This window comes from Pristis pectinata, chromosome 24, assembly GCF_009764475.1.
Source record: "Pristis pectinata isolate sPriPec2 chromosome 24, sPriPec2.1.pri, whole genome shotgun sequence".
Taxonomy (NCBI): domain Eukaryota; kingdom Metazoa; phylum Chordata; class Chondrichthyes; order Rhinopristiformes; family Pristidae; genus Pristis; species Pristis pectinata.
In genome coordinates, this window is record NC_067428.1 from 29493052 (window position 1) to 29514888 (window position 21837).

The 21837-nt window shown below is 43.0% G+C and overlaps 1 protein-coding gene across 1 annotated transcript in view; it reads right to left on the reverse strand.

Moving 5' to 3' along the window:
• tbxa2r (thromboxane A2 receptor) overlaps nt 1-21837 on the reverse strand; it is a 37839-nt gene that overhangs the window by 5577 nt on the left and 10425 nt on the right. Inside the window, exon 2 of the mRNA XM_052037724.1 lies at nt 2128-2966. Coding sequence (XP_051893684.1) covers nt 2128-2919 — 792 coding nt within the window. The 5' untranslated portion in view covers nt 2920-2966. The remainder of the gene's footprint in view (nt 1-2127; nt 2967-21837) is intronic.

Genomic DNA, 21837 nt, shown 5'->3' on the forward strand with positions numbered 1-21837 from the left:
GGATTGAAGTGCCAGGTGACTGGAAACCCAAGGTCACCCTTGTGGATTGAACAGAGGGGTTCTGCAGACCAACCACCTCAGCTGCATTTGGTTTCTCCAATGTAGATGACACCACACACCAAATGCAGTAAGTGGAAGATGTGCAGGCAACTGACTGCTTCGCCTGGAAGGGTCGCTGGACGGTGGGAGGGAAAGAGGTTGCAGGATGCAAGAGAAAAAGCTCTGGAGAGGGGAATGTTGGTGTTTCATGGGATGCAGGACAAAGATGTCAAGATAAGAATGACTTAAGTGATTGGGTAAATAGAATCCTGCAGTACTCATCTCCTCTGCAACTTAAAACATCATCTTTTTCCTCACTTTTCCAGCTCTGACAAGGGTTCTTGACCATGTTGTAGTACTGCCACGTTGAGGCCAGATGCAGGTTGGAGGAACAACACCTCATATACCGCCTTGACAATCTCCAACCTGATGGCCTCAACATCGAGTCCTCTAACTTCTGGTAACCCCACCCCTTCTTTTTCTAACACCCCCCCCCCAACTCCTTTGTCTTCCCTTATTCCTATGGCTCCCTTCCCCCGCCTTGATGACCTGCCCATCTCCTCTCCTCCCCTCCCCCATCCTATATTCCACAGTCCACTGCCCTCTCCTACCGGATTCCTCCTTCTTCAGCCCTTTGCCTCTTCTACATGGCACGTGTCAGCTTGTGATGTCATCTCCCCCTCCCCCCAACTTCTTATTCTGGCTTCTGCCCTCTTCCTTTCCAGTCCTGATGAAGGGTCTCGGCCTGAAACGTCGACTGTTTATTTCCCTCCATAGATGCTGCCTGACCTGCTGAGTTTCTCCAGCACTTTTTGTGTATTGCTCTAGATTCCAGCATCTATAGAATTTTTTGTGTCTACTTCTTGAACATGCAAACATGTTTTGGTTTCTCTCTTCAAAGATGCTACCTAATATTTTGGGTGCTTCTATTTTGTTTTGTTTTGGATTGTCAGAATCTGCAAATTTTTGCTCCAAACATTAAAGGGAGTTTATCTGGCCTTTTGGCCTTCTTGGGCGGCACAGTAACGTAGCGGTTAGCGCGACACTATTACAGCACCAGCGGTCGGGGGTTCGATTCCCGTTGCTGTCTGTAAGGAGTGTGTACGTTCTCCTGTATCTGCGTGGGTTTTCTCCAGGTGCTCCAGTTTCCTCCCACATTCCAAAGATGTATGGGTAGGTTAATATGGGTTTAAAATGGGCAGCGCGGACTCGTTGGGCCAGAAGGGCCTGTTACCACGCTGTAAATAAAATGTAAAAAAAATTTTTTAAAATTTATCCCATCCTGGTGTGTATAAACCAGCTTCAAAATTTCCCTGCAGCATAAAATAGTTGCTCCTTCAGCTCCTGAGCTTGAAAAGCTATACATCAATTTGTTTCTTTTATTAGATGAGGCTTCAGTTTAACGTCTTATCAGCAATCTCTCATCCAAACTGATGAAAATAATGTCACCAAAATAAACAGTTCAAGCATTTATAAGAAGCCATTCAGGAGCGATTATAACAAGACAACAATTAATGGCCCAGTTTACTGCACTTTATGTGGACAGGGCTTTAACTCAAGAGCTTCTGTTAATGATTCTCCATCATCAAGGAAAATTATCAAGAGATACTTGAACCTTCCAAGCTGGGTGTTTTGAAACCACTTCACAGTGGTTTTGTATTTAGCTGAGCTTCAGAATTGGTTTTTTTCTCGAGTTCCATCTAAGATCAACAACCAATACACTCAAAATTAGCACAAAACCTTCATTTATTAAAGAGCCACAGGATGATGTTATCAGCTAGCATGAGTACCAGAAAAGTGGCCTGGAAATTCCCACCATATAATTAATGCAAACAACCTTATACAAGCAGGTCAGTGCTAACTGCTCTGCCTTTGAAATTCACTGCATTTAAGTCAATTGAGAGAATTTCAAAGGAAGTTTAAAATGCACTGATGCAATAGTTTGCACATTAACACTAATGATGGAGGACGAATGTCTTGCCTTACATCACAGTATATAAGCTTTTGTGTTTACTAATCTGTATTGGAGAGGTCAATTAGCAATGTATCCAGTAATTAACAACAGAGACCTAATTAATTGATACGTACCAATAATGGCGCCCAGCAGACTGTCGCAATAACCATTATACCCAAGAGTTGAACCATCATTTCTACTTCGTGATCTCTGCTCCTTTCAACAGCCAGTCTCCTAAAGCAAACTTTGAACAGTGTTACCACGCTGATTGTATTCAGGAAAACAGACAGTATGAGAGATAACAATCCCACACTAGAAAACAATATTGAAAATGCAACATCACTTGTGCCATTTGTCATGTTGAAGAAACACCAGGAATTGGGCCACTGGTGCGTGTAATGTCCAAGACCACAAATGGGCAAGAGCCCAATACAGAACGCAAACAGCCAAACAAGGAAGACCGTGCACCAAGCACGTCGCTTTGAGGCATTGGTAGAACGCAGGAATGGCTTGTTTATTCCTAAAAAACGCTCCACTGCCATGGTGGCCCCCAGCAACAGAGGAGTGAGTCCAAAAAACACCATTGAAAATCCCAAAAATCTGCACAGGTGGTTCTGAGGGTCAACTTTCTCCCAGCTGAATTTGGTGTGATGATACGTCAGAACGATGGACGCAGTTGTTCCAAGGCCTAAAAAGTCTGTCAAAACCAGGCCACACAGGAAAATCAAGAAGGAAGATCGGGACCTACTCCGAGCTTTTCTGTAAGCGCTTACTAGCACGACCAATGCGATCAGGTTAGACAAAAGTCCGACAGCTGAAAATGCAGTTGAAAACCAAGGGGAAGCATGTGTACTGCAATTGGAACTGATGTTTAGATTCAGCATGGTTGAGTTGCCTATGTGTGGCTTCACTGAGACTTCACTCATAATGTTTCCGAGCTCTCTGAAGTTCCCACTATGTACTTTCAGAATTCCTGCAAGAAAATAAAGTTAATTTAGCGTGCATCAATAAGGGTATTTTAACTGCAATAACCATTGAAAAACAAAAGTAAAAACCCAAAGACCTACCTGGAAAAACTGTTTTAAATTTTATTTCACCAAGAAAACTCAAAGCCAACAAATGATGTCAATAATTTCTATATTCATTTGGATGCAGTAAGGAACACCAACCAATTTCATCTGTTTGAGGGTTCTGCCATCAATGCAGGAAAGGGATGAAAATGACAGGGAGGGTCAAAACACAGGTCGAAATAGAGTGGAAAAATTAAATGTGTGTTCACATGAGAGGAGGTGAAGATTTTGTTCAAGAAATAAATTGTTAAGTTGGTAAATGGGTAAATTGGTTTATTATTGTCAATGTACTGAGGTACAGTGAATAACTTTGTTTTGCATGCCATCCGTACAGACCATTTCATCACATCAGTGCATTGAGGCAGTTCAAGGGAAAAGCAATAACAGAATGCAGAATAAAGTGTTGCAGTTACAGATAAAGTGCAGTGCAGGCAGGCAATAAGGTGCAAGGCCATAACGAAGTAGATTGTGAGGTCAAGAGTCCATTCTTATTATACTAGGGACCATTCAATAGTTTTATAACTATAAGACTATTATAAAGCTGTTATGGTGAACCTGAATGCAGTTTGAAATTCTCTGGCCTGGCACCCTTGGGACCTGAACATCACAGGATCACAGAAATTGCCCCTGATCATCTTCCTCTGAGTAGGAGAACTTTTCTTTTTAAGTATAGACGTTCACTGGGTCACGTCAGGATTCCAAGAACTGTCCATAACCCAAACTTTCTGTAAATTGGGAATACTGTCAGCTAAGATCGCAGAAGTTGCATTGGTAGGTAAATTAGCTACAGAGTAGTGTAGATCTTAGTTGATTTTAGATCTTAGTTAGGGTTAGTAAATTAGTACAGATTCAAAACATGACCAGGGGAGTTGTCGGACCAGAGATTTCAACCTGCATTACTATAATTTTCAATTTATTGAGACCAAAGGGAAATTGATCTCTTTTTAAATGGCAAAATCAATGAAATGTGCCAAACACTAATGAAAAGCCCGTAAAAATTCAAGGTCTACAAACTCCAAATTAAGAAAAGCATCTTGTTTCACATTAAGTTAGTCTCATGTTATAAAGCTACATTTGCTTTAGACCAGGATCCTGAGCTGGCAACCCTGGCTGTCATATCAGGAGCAACATTTATTGTTAAAGATGGAAATCCTTTTAAATATATAGAATCGTATTAAAAGGGACAGTGTTAAAGGCTATATTTAAATTGGTAAGAATTTGTGTTAGCGTTAAAATACAGCTGGTTTGATCATTTTGAGCATAGTATCTTCCTTTCTATCTTTGTTGCAGAATCAATGATTAATGTTCTCTTAATTAAAATACAGAGTAAATTATTCCATTAGTTCCACGAAACAGAGTGAGGATGGTGCTTTGCTATCTTCTGCATAAGAAGACAAATGCCAATTTCCAGGAGAACTGTTCCTTAATGTCCCTTTTTTGACAGAGATAAAAAAAGAATTTTTTCTTACGAAGAATCGTGGTTCTTTGGATTGCTCTATCCCTGACAATGAATCATTGATTATAACAAGGCTGCAATAGACGTATGTTTGGTCTACATGGGATCAAGGGTTATGGGAAAAGGCAAGTTCATATCAGTCAGGATGTTACTGAATGATGGATAAGGCTTAAGGGAAATAAGGTCCTGTCCTGCCCTTGAGTCTTATATAATATCAAGTTGAATCAATGAATTGTTTATTAGTCATGCAACTTCTCACAAAGAGAAGTGAATTATGTATCCCTTTCTGGGGAAATTATTTTCCTGCAATAATTGTCCTATGCAAAATACAGGCTGAATTACAATGAGATGCATATTGGTCAGAACTGAATTCACTGTGCTACCCAGGTACGGTACACTAAAGCAGCCCAACTTCTTTTATCACCCCTAATTATATTTTTAGTCATAATTTACTAACACTCATTAAAGGAATTCTCTTCTGAAGTGATTTGTCCAAAAGATTGTTGTTCAAAAAATACAAAACACCAGTTATTCACACAAACTGACAAATTGAATACACAGGTCTTAGGTCCTTGGTGACTGTAAGTATGTTATATATTTAATATAAAATAATATTACAGATAATACAAATTATTGTCATTATTTTATTGGTTATCCATTAAACAACAGGCAACACACAGTGGTGCAGCAGTTAGTGTTGCTGCTTATTGGCTCCATTGACCCGAGTTTAATCCTGACCTGGCATGCTGCCTGTGTGGAGTTTGCACGTTCTCCTCCTGATTGTGTGGGTTTCCTCCGGGTGCTCCAGTTTCCCCCCCATATCTCAAAGACATGCTGGCAGGTTAACGGGCTACTGTAAGTTACTCCTAGTGTTGGTAAGTGACAAAAGATTCAGAGGTAAACTGATGGGAATGTGGGAAAGAATAAGTTGCAGGGATACAGGGAAATAAGGAGAGGAAGAACAGGATTGATGGGATTGCTCTGTTGAGTATGAGCAGAACCTGACGGACCAATTGGCTTCTTTCTTTATCATGTTAGAAATGAAAAATATACTGATTAGTTAATAAGTAAATTATTAATTTCAATTGGATTCTTGAAAGTATTGACATGCATAAAAGATTGGCTAATGGAAAAGGCAAAAAAGGCATAAAGGAGTCTTTTTTCTGGTTGCTAAGGTGTAATGAGTACAGGGATCAGTGGTATATTTTCCTAATGATTAGATTTGATCTTTGATTATTGGCTCTAGCAACTTGCCAACTATAGATGTCAAACTAACGATAGCTCCCTGCCTTCCGTCTTCCTTTTTTAACAAGGGAGTCAGATTGGCTGCTTTTGGATCTTCTGATACCCTCCCAGAGTTTAGTGAGTTATGAAAATTTTCAACTAATGGGTCAACTATCTCTGCTGCCACTTCCTTGAGGGCAGACCATCGGGTCCTGGTGATACGTCCACCTTTACTCCCATGAGGTTCTCAAATAATTTATCCTTTGTGATTGGGATTTTTACAAGCTTCTTTCTGTTATTTGAAATTAGCAAATATCTTAGGGATATTTGCAGTGTCCTTCATGGTGAAGACTAATGCAAAAAATTGATTGAACATATATGCCATTTCTTTGCTTCCTGTTATTATTTCAGTAGCCTTGTTCCCCAGAGGCCCCATACCCAGCCCCAAGTTCCAGACACCTACCACGCTCTGTGTAAAAAGAAAGAAGACTTACCCCACACAATGCCCTTAAACTTTCCCTCTCTCACCTTAAAGCTATGCCCTCTGGTATTTCACATTCCTACCATGGGGAAAAGACTCTCACTACCTTCCCTATCTATGCCTCTCGTACTTCTACATACTATCGGATCGCCTCTGAGCCTCCAACGCTGCAGAGAAAACAACCCAAGTTTGTCCAACCTCTCCTTATAGCTAATACTCTCTAATCCAGGCAACATCCTGATGAACTTTTCTGCACCCTCTCCAAAATCTCCACAATACTTCAAGTGTGGCCAAACCAAAGTTTTCTACAACTAACAGATTCTGCCCTAAGCCCCTTAAGATCACCATCAACAATAACCCTGCTGTTTTCATATCTTCCCATGACCTGCCTGCATATCATTCCTCTAGCTTCCGCTGGCTATTGAGAGGCCTATAGAATGACCCCATGATAGTGGTTGCACCCTTCTTATTCTTGAGTTCTAACCATATGGCCTCACTGGATGAGTCCTCCGAGATGTCCTCTTTAAGTGTCGCTGTGACATTCTCCCCAATCAGTAATGCATCTCCCAACCTCCTTTACATCAGAGAACATAGAACGTAGAACATAGAAAAGTACAGCACAGGAACAGGCCCTACAGCCCACGATGTTGTGCCGAACTAATTAAACTAGTAATTAAAAGCCTACTAAACTAGTCCCTTCTGCCCACACAAGACCATACCCCTCCATTCTCTGCATATCCATGCACCTATCCAAGAGCCTCTTAAACACCTCTATCGCATCTGCCTCCACCACCACCCCTGGCAGAACATTCCAGGCACCCACCCACCCACCAAAATACTGGGAAAAGCTTTGTTTTGCATGCCATCCAGTCAGATCATTCCAAACGTAAGTGCATTGAGTTAGTACAAAAGGAAAAACAGTAACAGATTGCAGAATATAGTGTTACATTTACAGAGAAAGTGCAGTACAGGGAAACAAATACAAAGTAGAATGCGCCAATGACTCTACTTGCTTAGGAGGCTAAAGAAATTGGACATGTCCCCTTTGACCCTCACCAATTTCTATAGATGCACTAGAGAATGCATCCTATCCGGATGCATCACGACTTGGTACGGCAACCGCTCTGCCCGAGACTGCAAGAAACTGCAGAGAGTTGTGGACACAGCTCAGCACATGCCACATTTATAAGACTCTTGAACAGACCTCTTGTACAATAAAGATGAACTCTTGATCTCTCTGTCTATGGCACTTGTACCTTATTTGGTAAGTTGGTATATTGGTTTATGACTGTCACAGATATTGAGGTATAGTGAAAAACTTTGTTTTGCATGCCATCCGTACAGATCATCTCAGTGCATCAGTACATCAGGGTAGTACAAGGGAAAAACAATAACAGAATGCAGAATAAAGTGTTACAATTACAGAGAAAGTACAGTGCAGGCAGACAATAAGGTGCAAGGCCATGACGGGGTATCTTGTGAGATCAAGAGTCCATCTTAATGTACAAGTGGTCCATTCAATAGTCTTATAATAGCAGGACAGAAGCTGTCCTTGAGCCTGGTGGTACGTGCTTTCAGGCTTTTGTATCTTTTGCCTGATGGGAGGGGGGAAATGAGAGGATGTCTGGGGTGGGAGGGGTCTTTGATATGTTGGCTGCTTTACTAAAGCAGTGAGTCAATGGAGGGGAGGATGGTTTTTGTGATAGACTGGGCTGTGTTCACATCTCTCTGCAATTTCTTGCAGTCTTGGGCAGAGCAGTTGTCATAAATGTTTATAATAGATGTAATGAATGGATCTCCTGAAGTTTTGCTTTGGCACAAAACTATAAGCATATCTTAGGTTCAACTCCAGCTCAAGGTTTAATTCAACCCCAGGCATAGGGATGAACTCAGGAAATGGTTTTCTGACATGGCACATGTATTATAAATGAATTATTTCCAATCAGTCAATTAGAAGACACAACCAGAAAGATAGCAGATCTCCTGAGCTTTCAAACAGCAGCGAGGTAGGAACAACCTTCCTTTTTAGGAGGTCATCCAAAGTTCTCTTGCATTTTTGGCAAGGCTGATTTCACTGGCCATTTTAACTCACAAATATTTATCTTATTTTGTAATATGCAATGGTTGATCATTTAGATATTTCGTAGCAACATAAAATTAGTCTTTGATAAAAGGCAAGAAGCACTCCAGTTTAGAATAAACATGCTTATAGCTATGCAGGCCCAGTTTAAAATGCAGCTGAGAAATATAATTGTGATATGCATTTAACATTTAGAATCACAATTGATTTTGTTTTAGATAAAAAATGATCCAGAATTCACTCAAAGATGGTTGGAACAGACTCAGCAGTAGGTTTTAAAAGGGAGTTGGATAAATAGCAAAAAAAAGGAAATAAGTTGCAGGGCTGCAGGGAACGAGCAGAGCAATGGGAGTACCGTGACTGTTCTTTCAAAGAATCGACACAGTCTTGATCCCAATGGCCCCCGTCTATGCCACAAGATTACGGAAGGTAGGATGAAAGAAATGAATGGTGCGGTGGGGAGATACAAGTGTAGATGAGGCTGTGGTACAGCTCGAATGAGATGAAGACGAACTTGGAGGTTTTAATTCTATTATTCCGTGAGGCAAAAAAGCACGTGGGCCAGAAAGGATGGAGATGGATGAGTAGGTTCATTCACAAATGCAAAATGATGTGGTTGTGAGTGTGATCAATTGATCCATAAGTGAATGTTTATTGGCCCAGAAATTGCCTAACACATACTTGTATGTGCTATGTGATAGAATTGAGGGGCAAGTTTGATTGATGAATGCCATTGGGACTTCCAGCCATCTACGGTGTAGTGTGGGCTCTTGCACCTCACCTAGCAAGGCACTGGACAAGCAGCAGATTCATCATTTAGTGACCTTGATCATCATTGGATGACAGGATGGTGAGCCAGAGAGATAGTATGAGCCTGTAAGCAGGTTTTAACAGAAGTGGCCCCTCTCATAAGGGATAGATTTGCCTGCATCATTGTTGGGGAGTCTTAAAGAAGATGAAGGTGAATTCAGCTCCAGTGAATCAGATTTCTGAACTATATTAAGGTGAGGCAACAATGGAAGTGCTGGAAGGATTCAGCCAGTCAAGCAGCATCTGTGGAGAGAGAAACCAGTCCATGTTTTGGGTCAGGGACCCTTCCTCAGAAGTGGGGAAAGAGCAGAGGGGTTATATTTCTCAACGTAGAGCTGGGGGAAGGGGGTGGGGGGAAGAGAGTGAGGTGTAAGATGAATAGCTGTGTGGAGATAACGGGATCACATGGAGACACACAGAGATCAGCACCGCCCTGATGCAGGGTTTTGACCCAAAATATCGACAGTTCCATTCCCCCCACAGATGCTGCTCGACCTGCTGAGTTCTTCCAGTAGGTTGTTTGTTGCTCTATAATGGAGATAGGTGATAAGGAGCACGAACCTCTCTCTCCGTTTCCTGAAAATGCCTCACTAATAGTCAGCAGTCATGTTCCTGATCTGCCCTGACCCATCTCCAGACAGGCTTGTGTCTTACACCTCACCCTTCCCCCCCAGCTCTGCTTTGAAAACTGTAACCCCTCCACTCTCCCCCCAGTTCTGAGGAAAGGACCCTGACCCAAAACATTGACTGTTCTTCTCTCTCCACAGGGGCTGCTCGACAGGTTGAGTTACATAGAACACTACAGCACAGTACAGGCCCTTTGGCCCACAATGTTGTGCCGACATTTTATCCAACTCTAAGATCTATCTAACCCTTCCCTACCACATAGCCCCCTATTTTTCTATCATTTATGTGTCTATCTAAGAGTCTCTTAAATGTCCCTAATGTACTGTATCTACCCCCACAACCTCTGCCAGCAGTGTGTTCCACACACCCACCGCTCTCTGTGTAAAAAAACTTACCCCTGACATCCCCCTTATACCTTCCTCCAGTCAGCTTAAAATTATATCCCCGTGTCAGCCATTGTCGCCCTGGAAAAAAGTCTCTGACTGTCCACTCGATCTATGCCTCTTATCATCTTGTACACCTCTTGAGTTCTTCCAGCATTTCTGTTTTTGTCTAAGATTCAGCATCTGCAACATTATTTGTTTTCCATTATTAAGGTGAGGCCCTCTACATTTGTGAACGAGTTTCCCAAGTATTCTAACCCTTTCCACCCCTACTGCCTTGGTCCCCATCACACCACTCCATGCCCCTTGAGGCTCCTCACAACATGTCACCCTAAGCCATCCCAGTGCTTGTAGGAGTGGTTCTAGTAGAGAAAAGTCTACTTAAGAGCTCCAGTCATGCATGCCTGGCACTCACAACGCATGGTTAACGTGAACAAGTGTATATACAACCCATGACCTGCACCGCTTACAGGCACAGCATCTTAGAGTCACAGAGTCAGAGACTAACACAGCAAGAAAAAAGGCGCTTCAGCCCAACTCATTGATGCCAACCAGGTGGCCATCTAAGCTGGTCCCATTTGCCTGCGTTTGACCCGTATCTCTCTAAACATTTCCCTTCCATCTTCTTTGACCGGGAGGTAGAAATATCTCTCCACAGTACCTTGGGATCTAATTACTGGTGGATGTAATTCCTCTAGCTGGACTACTCAGTTTACTCCATCTATTAGACTGAAAACTTGACATACTGAAGAAAACTTGGAGCATTTGAGCAATTTGGAACTTAAATGTTTGGGAGCAATGTGTGCTGGATGGAACTTTGCTGTCACCTGGACTACCTAGGCCTGAAATAAAAATAGAAAATACTGGAAACACTCAGCAGGTCAGGCAGCATCTGCGGAGGGAGAAACAGAGTTAATGTTTTATGTTAAAGATCCCTCTTCACAACTGGGAAAGAGAAAGCAAGTTAATTTTAAATTGCAGAGAAATTGGGGTTGGGGTGGATAGGACAAAGGTAATATCTTCAATCGGGTGAGGCTGGAGTTGCCATGGGGATGAGTTGTAGAGGTCATCTGGTTGATGAGTTAATGGGGGTAGTTGGATAACGAAGCAAGTGGAACACTATTGGGATACCACTACTCTGCCATTCAAAGGGGATCCGCAGTTTGACTAGTGTTCAGCATTCAATGCATGGTTTTTATGCAGAAGTCTTTCTAGAATACTCTTTTACTGTACATGCACTTCCTCTCCTAGTTACCACTAGAGTATTCCCTTGAACTTATAGGTACAATCTTTAATTAAAGTTCAGTGACATCAATGGATTCAGAGACACCCTCTGTGAGAGAGGTTACCGACTGTCTCTCTCTCAGCAGGGGCAGTGGTTAGCACCAGTGGTGATCTGATCTCTGGCAAGAACAATGGTTTAAGAGCATGAAGACTCACGCAGAATAATCAGAGAGGATTACGTCAATGAGTAAAGATGTTGAACTTCATGGCAAACTGCCAGCCCTGTTCATCTTCACTGTAGCTTTCAATATGATTAAGCTCTGTCTCCTTTCACCACCTCCCTTCTGTGAATTGTTCTGATTCCAGTTAAACTGTTCCCAACAACACCATGAATTAGCAATTACTTCTTTCATTGTCCCGCAATCATTCCTGTTATGCTTCATGATCTATCCTTCGTTCACCTTTCTTTTTTTAAACAAACTGTCTCTTAGTGACATTATCTGGAAGCATGAAATCTGCTTCCAACTGTGTGCCACAAACATACATCTTCATTTCCTTCCACCTCCTTTGATTCTATGACCATCTCCGTCTTCCCCCAACAATCCCCTTCCTCACTGCATTGCAAAGGTAAACCCAACAATACACAGTCTGAGTGCTGGTTGAGCTCCAATTTCCCATCCAGTTTATCGTCATCTTTCTTCGACCAAAGCAAGGTGGGGGGCGGGGGGAAGAGAATTGGTCATGCTTGTCACACCACTATTGGCCGTGAGTGCAATCACTCTTACATCAGTCCTACTGAAGCCAGTGGACTTGAAGGTGGGTGTAATCAATGGACGATACTGCTCCACACACTTAATGCCAGGAAACTAAGGCAAAATTCTTCCTGTGGGACTTTTCTGCATAGCCACCACGGCTAAATTCTTTCTCTATCTAGCTTGATTTCTGCCACTGAAGTTAGTTTAGCTTATTGTCATATACAACAAAATTCCTTGTTTGTGTGAAGCTCCCAGAGTAAACTGTATATATGGAAACAATAAATACAGTGATGAGTTTAAAATGGTGGAATGCTGCTAAACATAGAAGTGCAAACTGCAGTAGTGCAAAAAGAAATGCTAAAGTGACAATAATGGAAGAGGTGGAATTCAGAGTCTGAGAGTGTGGCAGCCCCACCAGGAAGGGGATGTCAGAGAGGTGATTGGTTCAGGAGTGTGATAGCGGTGGGGAAGAAGCTCTTCTTGAGTCTGGTCATTTGGGCTTTCAAGGCTAATTTCATTCTTACATAAGTAAAAACCAGCCTGAAACTCTGCTATAAACCCCACCTTCCACTAAGTTCCACACTGCTACCCTTCAGTTATTCATTCTGCCTCACCTTTTGATCCTCATTTTCTGCTCAAACCTTGACCTCACTCATCATAACTGTTTGATCCTTACCGAGTCCACATTCCATAAATTCCCCACTCCACCTACTTTTCCCAACATTTCCTCTGATGACACAAAGTTTACTCATTCTGTTGGTGCACTCTGGAATTCTCTTCCTAAACCGCCAAGCACTGCTAACTCTACATTAACCCTTTGGATACGTCCTCAACTGACTCATAGGAATCTCTGGCCCTTGACCAGTCATGTTGCATTCAAGAGGGTGTTGAGAGCCTCATGCCCATTTATTGGATGCACACAGGAACACCGTACAAGCAGCCAAAGGAGGGCAACTTCACAAACTGCCTAGCCACCCTCTCCTGCAGGCACCTCATACTCCATCTTTGGGAGAGTTCATATTTCCAAAGTTGGCCTCATTGACCACCTCAGAACTGGAATGGAAGCAAGGTGTCCTCAGTCACAAAGGACTGCCCAAGAAGGAGAAAAGTTACTTCTTAATGTGTTTTACTTAAGTGCCACCGCCTTCTGACCTTTATTCCTCAAGGACTCTAGAACTCCCTCCCCAATAGCATTGTGGGTATCCCCACACCTCAAGGACTGCAGTGGTTCAAGGAGGCAGCTCCCTACCACCTTCTCAAGGGCAATTAAATGCTGGCTCAGCCTGCAAAGCCTACATCCCTTGAATGAAAAAGAAGAAAGAATATCAGACAGCAGCAACATAGATGACACCTGTCAGTGTCAAACAAAGGGTAAGATCACAGAGAACCCAAATGCAGTGCACCAATACAAAACTGGAGTCAGGATGCTTCTTCAGAACCAAACACAGGCAGCAACCAGGAGGAATCTTGCCTCAGGGCTCTGAGGTGAAGTCCCAACACAGAAACAGGATATCGTAGGAGAAACAGCAAAACCAGGACTGCTCTAGAGTGGGCAGCTCTAAGCAGCCAGGAGACAAAATACACCCAAAGATTGACAAACACTCTGGCAACTAGTCCTAGTGAAACCAGGGTTCTTATGCTAGTCTCCTGATGGGGCTGAGGTGTGTCTCGTTATGTGATTAGTCGTGCATAGACTCCATGTGCTGCACAACGAGGCACCATCAATGGAGCCGAATCGAGGGCCAGCACTCAGAACCATGACAACACCCTTCCCTTTTTCCACAAAGGATAAAGCACCAAGCTAAAATGGACACAATTTTTCCAAATTACCATAAAAAGCTTCAACTTAAAACTAGTCAGATGGAAGCCAAGAGAATGATGTAATCGGAGACTTATCATTTACACTTGTACACAGCAGCTGAATTTAAGCATGTGAACACATTACAGTATTGCAAAGTTTGGACAACAACTTGTTTACTTGAAACATGCTTTCATCAAACATTTTAGGTTTTTTTTGTGATGCCTTTGAATGAGACCAAAGTAATGGCATTCACACCAACTTCTTTTTTAAAAAATTCAGACACAAAACGAACAAAATGATGAAAGATAATTAGGACCAATCACGGAAATTGATAATTCTGTAGTAATCAAAGCTTCACATCTTTGCAATTTTTGGCAAGAAGGCTTTTTGAAAAGTGGAAATAATGATGCACAAACACCATCTGCAAACATTGTATAACTTCAACATACCACAAAGCAATTCCAAACATTAATCTCTACCAAAACACCAAATAAGGATTTATTCCTTGTGTTTATGTCCGTAGCCAGTGAAGTTATTAAATCATATAGTATTGAAATTTAAAGTATCTTAATTATTTAAATTGACCTCTTAGAATTCAATATAACAAATAATTGTGAATGTTTAATGGATTTGTATGAAATTTCACTGTGATGACAATAAAATGAAGCTTATAAAGTGATGAGGAGGCGTACAGGAGTGAGATAGATCGGCTGGTCGAGTGGTGTCGCAACAACAACCTCGGATTTAATGTCAGCAAGACCAAGGAACTGATTGTGGACTTCAGGAAGGGGAAGTCGGGAGAACACACACCAGTCCTCATTGAGGGGTCAGCGGTGGAAAGGGTGAGCAGCTTCAAGTTCCTGGGTGTCAACATCTCAGAGGATCTATCCTAGGCCCAGCACAATGATGTAATCACAAAGAAAGCACACCAATAGCTCTACTTCATTAGGAATTTTAGGAGATACAGTATGTCACCAAAGACTCTTGAAAATTTCTGTAGATGTACAGTGGAGAACATTCTGACTGGTTGCATCACCGCCTGGTATGGAGGCTCCAATGCACAGGATCGCAAGAGGCTGCAGAGGGTTGTAGATTCAGCCAGCTCCATCACGGGCACAACCCTCCCCACCAGCTTTAAGAGGCGGTGCCCCAAGAAGGTGGCATCCATCACTAAGGACCCTCACCATCCGGGACATGCCCTCTTCTCGTTACTATCATCAGGGAGGAGGTACAGGAGCCTGAAGACCCACACTCAACGATTTTGGAGCAACTTCTTCCCCGCCACCATCAGATTTCTGAACTGTCCATGAACTCATGAACGCTACCTTGATATTCCTTTTTTTGCATTATTTATTTATTTTGTGATTTATAGTAATTTTATGTCTTGCACTGTACTGCTGCTGCAAAACAACAAAGTTCACGTCAGATAAGTCAGTGATAATAAACCTGATTCTGATTCTGAAAAGGGCAGAATAATTCCCTTTGAATACATTAAATAATCACACATTAATATCACCATTACACCTTTTTATTTATATGTTAAATCTGTGTGCCTCTGAGTTATATACTGACAAATTTATTGTAGAGGGCAGGCACGGTATTGCAGCAGTTAACGTAATGCTATTACAGTGCCAGCAACCTGGGTTCAATTCCGGCCACTGTCTGTAAGGAGTTTGTATGTTCTCCCCTTGACGGTGTGGGTTTCCTCCGGGTGCTCCGGTTTCCTCCCACATTCCAAAGGCATTACGGGTTGGGAAGTTGTGGGCACGCTATGTTGGAGCCGGAAGCGTGGCGACACTTATGGGCTGCCCCCAGAACGCTCTACACAAAAAAGATGCATTTCATAGAACATAGAACACTACAGCACAGTACAGGCCCTTTGGCCCACAATGTTGTGCTGACATTTTATCCTGCTCTAAGGTCTATATAACTCTTCCCTCCCACATAGCCTCTATTTTTCTATCATTCATGTGTCTATCTAAGAGTCTCTTAAATGTCGCTAACGTATCTGCCCCAACAACCTCTGCAGGCAGTGTGTTCCACACACCCACCACTCTCTGTGTAAAAACTTACCCCTGACATCCCCCTTATACCTTCCTCCAATCACTTTAAAATTATGCCCCCTCGTGTTAGCCATTGTCGCCCCGGGAAAAAGGCTCTGACTGTCCACTCGATCTATGCCTCTTATCATCTTGTACACCTCTATCAAGTTACCTCTCATCCTCCTTCTCTCCAAAGAGAAAAGCCCGAGCTCACTCAACCTATCCTCATAAGACATGCTCTCCAATCCAGTCAACATCCTGGTAAATCTCCTCTGCACCCTCTCTAAAGCTTCCACATCCTTCTTATAATGAGGCGACCAGAACTGAACACAATACTCCAAGTGTGGTCTGACCAGAGTTCTACAGAGCTGCAACATCACCTCGTGGCTCTTGAACTCAACACCCTGACTAATTAAGGCTGACACTCCATACACCTTCTTAACAACCCTTTCAACCTGCGTGGCAACCTTGAGGGATCTATGGACGTGGACCCCAAGATCCCTCTGTTCCTCCACACTCTAAGAGTCCCGCCATTGACCTTGTATTCTGCCTTCGAATTCAATCTCCTGAAGTGTGTGTTTTTCAGTGTGTGTTTTAATGTACATGTGACTAATAAAGAATTCTTAATCTTACTTTCTTATAGGTTTTGTTCTTCAAAGAAAAGAGTAACTGTGTTGTTAAAATATTTTTATACAAGGGAACGGGCAAGTAATCACTGTGGTAGGTCTGTTTCTAAACACTGAGAGTGGATTACTTGGAAAGGATTAGAGTTTACAGGAAAAACTTCAGAATAATGGGGAGGGAGGAGGAGAGTTCAGTCTTATTACAGAAACACTGTTGCAAGAAGGTAATATAGTGAAACCTACCAATCAGCATTCAGGTAAAACACAAACAATCCAGCAGATCACAGAATGGTCAAGGAGGCCACTTGGTCCATCATTCTGTACCTATGGGACCATCATTCTGTACCAGCTCACTTTTGGACTCAATGATTGAATCTATCTCCATTACAACCCCCTAACCACAGAGTTGTAGAGTCATACAGCACGGAAAATGGCCCCTTTGCCCACTAAGTCCACACCAACCATTAAGCAACCATTTACTAAGTCAAAGTTGAGTTTATTGTCATCCGCACAAGTACACGTATGCACAGGTGCAATGAAAAACTTACTTGCGACAACATCACAGGCATATAGTATTAGAGACACTAAACTTATTTGTGAAATCCTATTTGATACCATTCACTGTGTAAAAAAAAACCCAAATATTTCTGTTCTGCTGGCAAGTTGAATGGAACAAGACTTTGTTTTATTCATTTTTTGGGGGGGATGTGGGTATCACTGGCAAGGCCAGCATTTATTGCCCATCATTAACTGCCCTTAACAAAGTGGTGGTGAGCTGCCTTCTTGAACCTTACTGTAGACAAGGCAGCAGGAGCTCAACGATGAATAACCACACCTGGTCAATGGGATTGGTCAGTCAATGGCTCTGTCCTGGACAACCTGTTAAAAAAAATGATCCAGTTTTGGTTTAATTAAAGTTTTATTTTGTTGTATTTCTGACAGATGATCATTACTGGGAGTGTAGCAATAAAGAATGCTCTCTGCTTGCAACAACACGACAGAGCCAGAAAACGTTGTCCATCCCTAATTGTTTTCCTAACTTGCTTCGGTGCTTTTGGTGAGGGAAGCTTCTCATGCTGTTACAGGACACCTCTAATTAGGGTTGGACATTGGAGTTGTGTATTACCTTGGAGATGGGAATAGGGATATATATTGTGAGGTGAAAGTGGTACAGAACGTGGATTCCATTCTCTCCGGTGTTCAAGCACTGAAGGAACCGCTGGCTCAGGTTTTCAAGGTTGGACAGGTTGTGCTGGGGAGGAGGATTTGACAAGTGGAGCCTATATATTTATCCATTATACGTTGTGTAATGTGCCAACGTGGACTGTGATAAAAGTTTAGGGTGTTTGAGAGGAACAGCAGTACAGCAGGATGTTTTGTGCTGATTGAATTAAAGTTTCTTCATTGTTGATGCAAGCAGAGAGCAATGTCCTTCAATGCCATGTGAGCTGTCAATGTGTCACGCCCAACCTCCGGTTTGCCTTTACAGTAATTACGTCCCTGGACCAAGTCAGTTTCTGGTCGGTGGTGATCTCCAAGTCGTTACGAGAAAGCAGTGACAACAGGAAGTGGTGAGACTTCCTGTTGATGGGAGCGGTCATTGTTTACACTGGTGTAGAACGATGTTAACTTGTCACTCTCATCCCATGTTTGAACAGCAGAAAGCCTCGTTTTATTTGCACATGGCTGACTCTTTGCCTGTGTCCTCCTTTGGCGGAGTATAATCCTCATATGAACCAAAGGAGGATAAGATGAAGAGCACATCCAGGGAAGGGCCATCTTCATTACCACTTACCTTGTTTGACATGTTTCAGCTATGAACCAGTGAGCAAGGATTGTATCTCCTTGTTACCAGATTGTCATAGAGTATAGCAATGGAAACAGGCCCTTGGTCCATGCCAACCAAGACGTCTATCTAAACTAGTCCCATTTGCCCGCGTTTGGCCCATTCCCCTCTGAACATTTCCTATCCATGTACGTGTCTAAGTGTCTGTTAAATGTTATTATTACACCTGCCTCAACCACTTCCTCTGGCGGCTCGTTCCACACATGCACCACCCTCTGTGTGAGGAAGTTGCCTCTCAGGTCCCTTTTAAACCTTTCCCCTCTCATCTTAAACCTGTGCCCCCTAGTTTTTGATTCTCTTTCCCCGGGAAAAAGACTGTGTGCATTCACCCTATCTATGCCCCCTATGATTTTAGGCACCTTTAAGAGGTCACCCGCTCAGGCCCCTACACTCCAAAGAATAAAGTCCTAGCCTGCCCAACTTCTCCCCATAACTCAGGCCTTCGAGCCCTGACAACATTCTCGTAAATCTTCTTTGCATCTTTCCAGCTTTCCTATAACATTGTGGAGGACGCAACAGACAATGATGAAGCACAGACTTGACTGGAGGGTTTTGAAAAGCAGCTCAGTTCGCACCTTCTGAGCACCACAACTCACAGTCGCGGAAGAAACTGAAACGAACCCCACCCATATTTACACACTCAACGACTTCCAGGCCACAGCTTCCTTCATTAATGGATATCCCTGGGTTCACATACTTGGCACCACATGCGTGCAATCCATCACTCCCCAGTTCTGGAATTCCGTAATCCGGACAAACCCACACACCCAGACCTCCTGCACTACCAGAGTGAGGTCAAACGCAAACTGGAAGAACAGTAAATCATATTCTGATGCCTAGTCTACAAGCCAGTCGTACGCACAGTGAATTTTCCGACTTCAGGTGTCCGACACTACATGTGCTCCTCCCTCTCTCCTCCTAGTTCTTCCCTCCAGCCCCCCACATCACCCAGTTTCATCCTCCTTCCCCACCTAGTTTCACCTGCCTATCACCCACAGACTGCTCCTTCTGGTCCTTCTATCTCCTTCTCCCACCTGGCTCCATCTGTGCCCCTCCCCATTCCTCTCTCCTTTCCTGTCTCTATCTATCACCCATCAGCTGCTCTCTCCCAACTCCACCCCTCCCCGACCTGGCTCCATCAGCCCGTCCTCACCTTGCCCCACCTGTCATCTTCTGGCCCCTGCCTCACCCCTCCCTCTCACCTCTTTTCCTGGACAACTCCCCTCTGCACTCTCAATCCCGATGCAAAGTCCTGACCTGAAACATCGACCATCCCTTTGCCTCCACAGATGCTGCCTGACCCGCTGAGTTCCCCAAACCCACTGCTTAATACTTACCGCTCAGAGAGGGTGAGATAAAGCCTCCTCCTTGGAGTAGAGCTGCACTGCTATCTACAACGTGTGGCCCACATCAACTGACACCATGTAGGGTGATCCAAAGTTCAGGAGGTTCATGACCTTCATGAAAGCATCCTATCTGGATGCAGCACGGCTTGGTGTGGCAACTGCTCTGCCCATGATCGCAAGAAACTGCAGAGAGTTGTGGACACAGCCCAGCACATCACAGAAACCAGCCTCCCCTCCATGGACTCTGTCTACACTTCTCGGGGTGGGTGGGGTCTTGTGATTATGTTGGCTGCTTTACTGCCTCGGTAAATCAGCCAACATTATCAAAGACCCCACCCACCCAGGACATTCTCTCTTCTCCCCACTCCCATCAGAGAGAAGATACAAAAGCCTGAAAGCACATACCACGAAGGACAGTTTCTATCCCGCTATTATAAGACTATTAAACAGTTCCCTGGTACAATAAGATAAACACTTAACCTCACAATCTATCTCATTATGACCTTGCACTTTACTGTCTGTCTCCACTACACATTCTCTGTAACTGTAACACTTTATTCTGCACTCTGTTATTGTTTTACTCTGTACTACCTCAATGCACTGTGTAATGAATTGATCTGTATGAACGGTATGCAAGACTGTTTTTCACTGCACCTCAGTACATATATTGGTATTGGTATTAGTTTATTATTGTCACTTGTACCGAGGTCCAGTGAAAAACTTTTCTTGCATACTGATCGTACAGGTCAATTCATTACACAGTGCAGTTACATTGAGTTAGTACAGAGTGCATTGATGTAGTACAGGCAAAAACAATATCAGTACAAAGTGTCACAGCTACAGAGAAAGTGCAGTGCAATAAGGTGCAAGGTCACAAGGTTGATCGTGAGGTCAGAGTCCATCTCATCATATAAGGGTACCATTCAATAGTGGGATAGAAGCTGTCCTTGGTATGTGCCTAATAAACCAATTTATCAATTTACCAACATGACCTTCACCTCCACACAAGTCTAGTGTCAGCAGCTGTGAGCCAGCAGCTGTGCCAGCAGTGGGACATCTTCATCACTTTGAAAAAATTTACTGGATACAATCAACCTTGGGCAGGTGGAGCTGGAAATACTGCCCCTGGAAAACTCTTGCGGTGAGGGTCTGTTGGTAAAAGCCCTTCTCCTCCGTGTTCCTCTCTGAAGGAGTCTCTGCATTTGGTCTCTTCTCTCTTGTTCTGAGTTTAGTAGGACTAAGACTGGAGCACCCATTATTGGATGAAAAAATAGAAAGGTGTTATCTCAGCAGAAAAAATGGAATGTCTACACTGTTGCAGCTCTACTGCATGGCTTGTCTGAGGCCAACAAAGTCTCCACAAGCTCAGTCCCTGAGCTTGTAAGCAATTGATGCCTTAGATAGTGAGGCTGTGGCTCTGCATCTGCTGCCCTTGTCCTGATTTCCTGTATGTGGTTCAAATTTAGGATTAAGTGTGTACCGGAGGCCATGTTTGACATACAGACATCAAAGGTGCATTATACCACAACAACTGACACTGCTATCTGATGTGTGCATTCAAATGCTCGATTTAACCTTTCAATAGATACAGGACATGCTATAACAATAGTGTTACTGACTTTGCAGAAGGTTTGGGTGCATTGAAGAACATGTACTGACAATCCAATTGTTTGGGCCAAAATGCATTTCCAATTTTATACACTTGTGTCGGATTTCAATCATTTTACAACACTCACTTGCAATTTGACCACAACACACAAATTGTACATAATTGATGCTATGGAACCAAATGCAAGTTTGGGTGGGAAATTATTTGAAAGTACATATTTGATGAAATTGAGCCACGGATCTTTCTGACATGCTTTAATACTGATATAAAAACAGAAACTGCTGGAAACACTCAGCAGGTCAGGCAGCAGCTGTACAAAGAGAAACAGAATCAACCTTTCAGGTCAAAGACCCTTCATCAGGACTGGGAAAGAGCGAAAAACAAGTTAGGTTAAGGCTATAATAATGCTAGTTTGTTGGACAATGTCTGTGGGAAAGTCCCAATCCCACTGGTATTAGCTGAAGGAA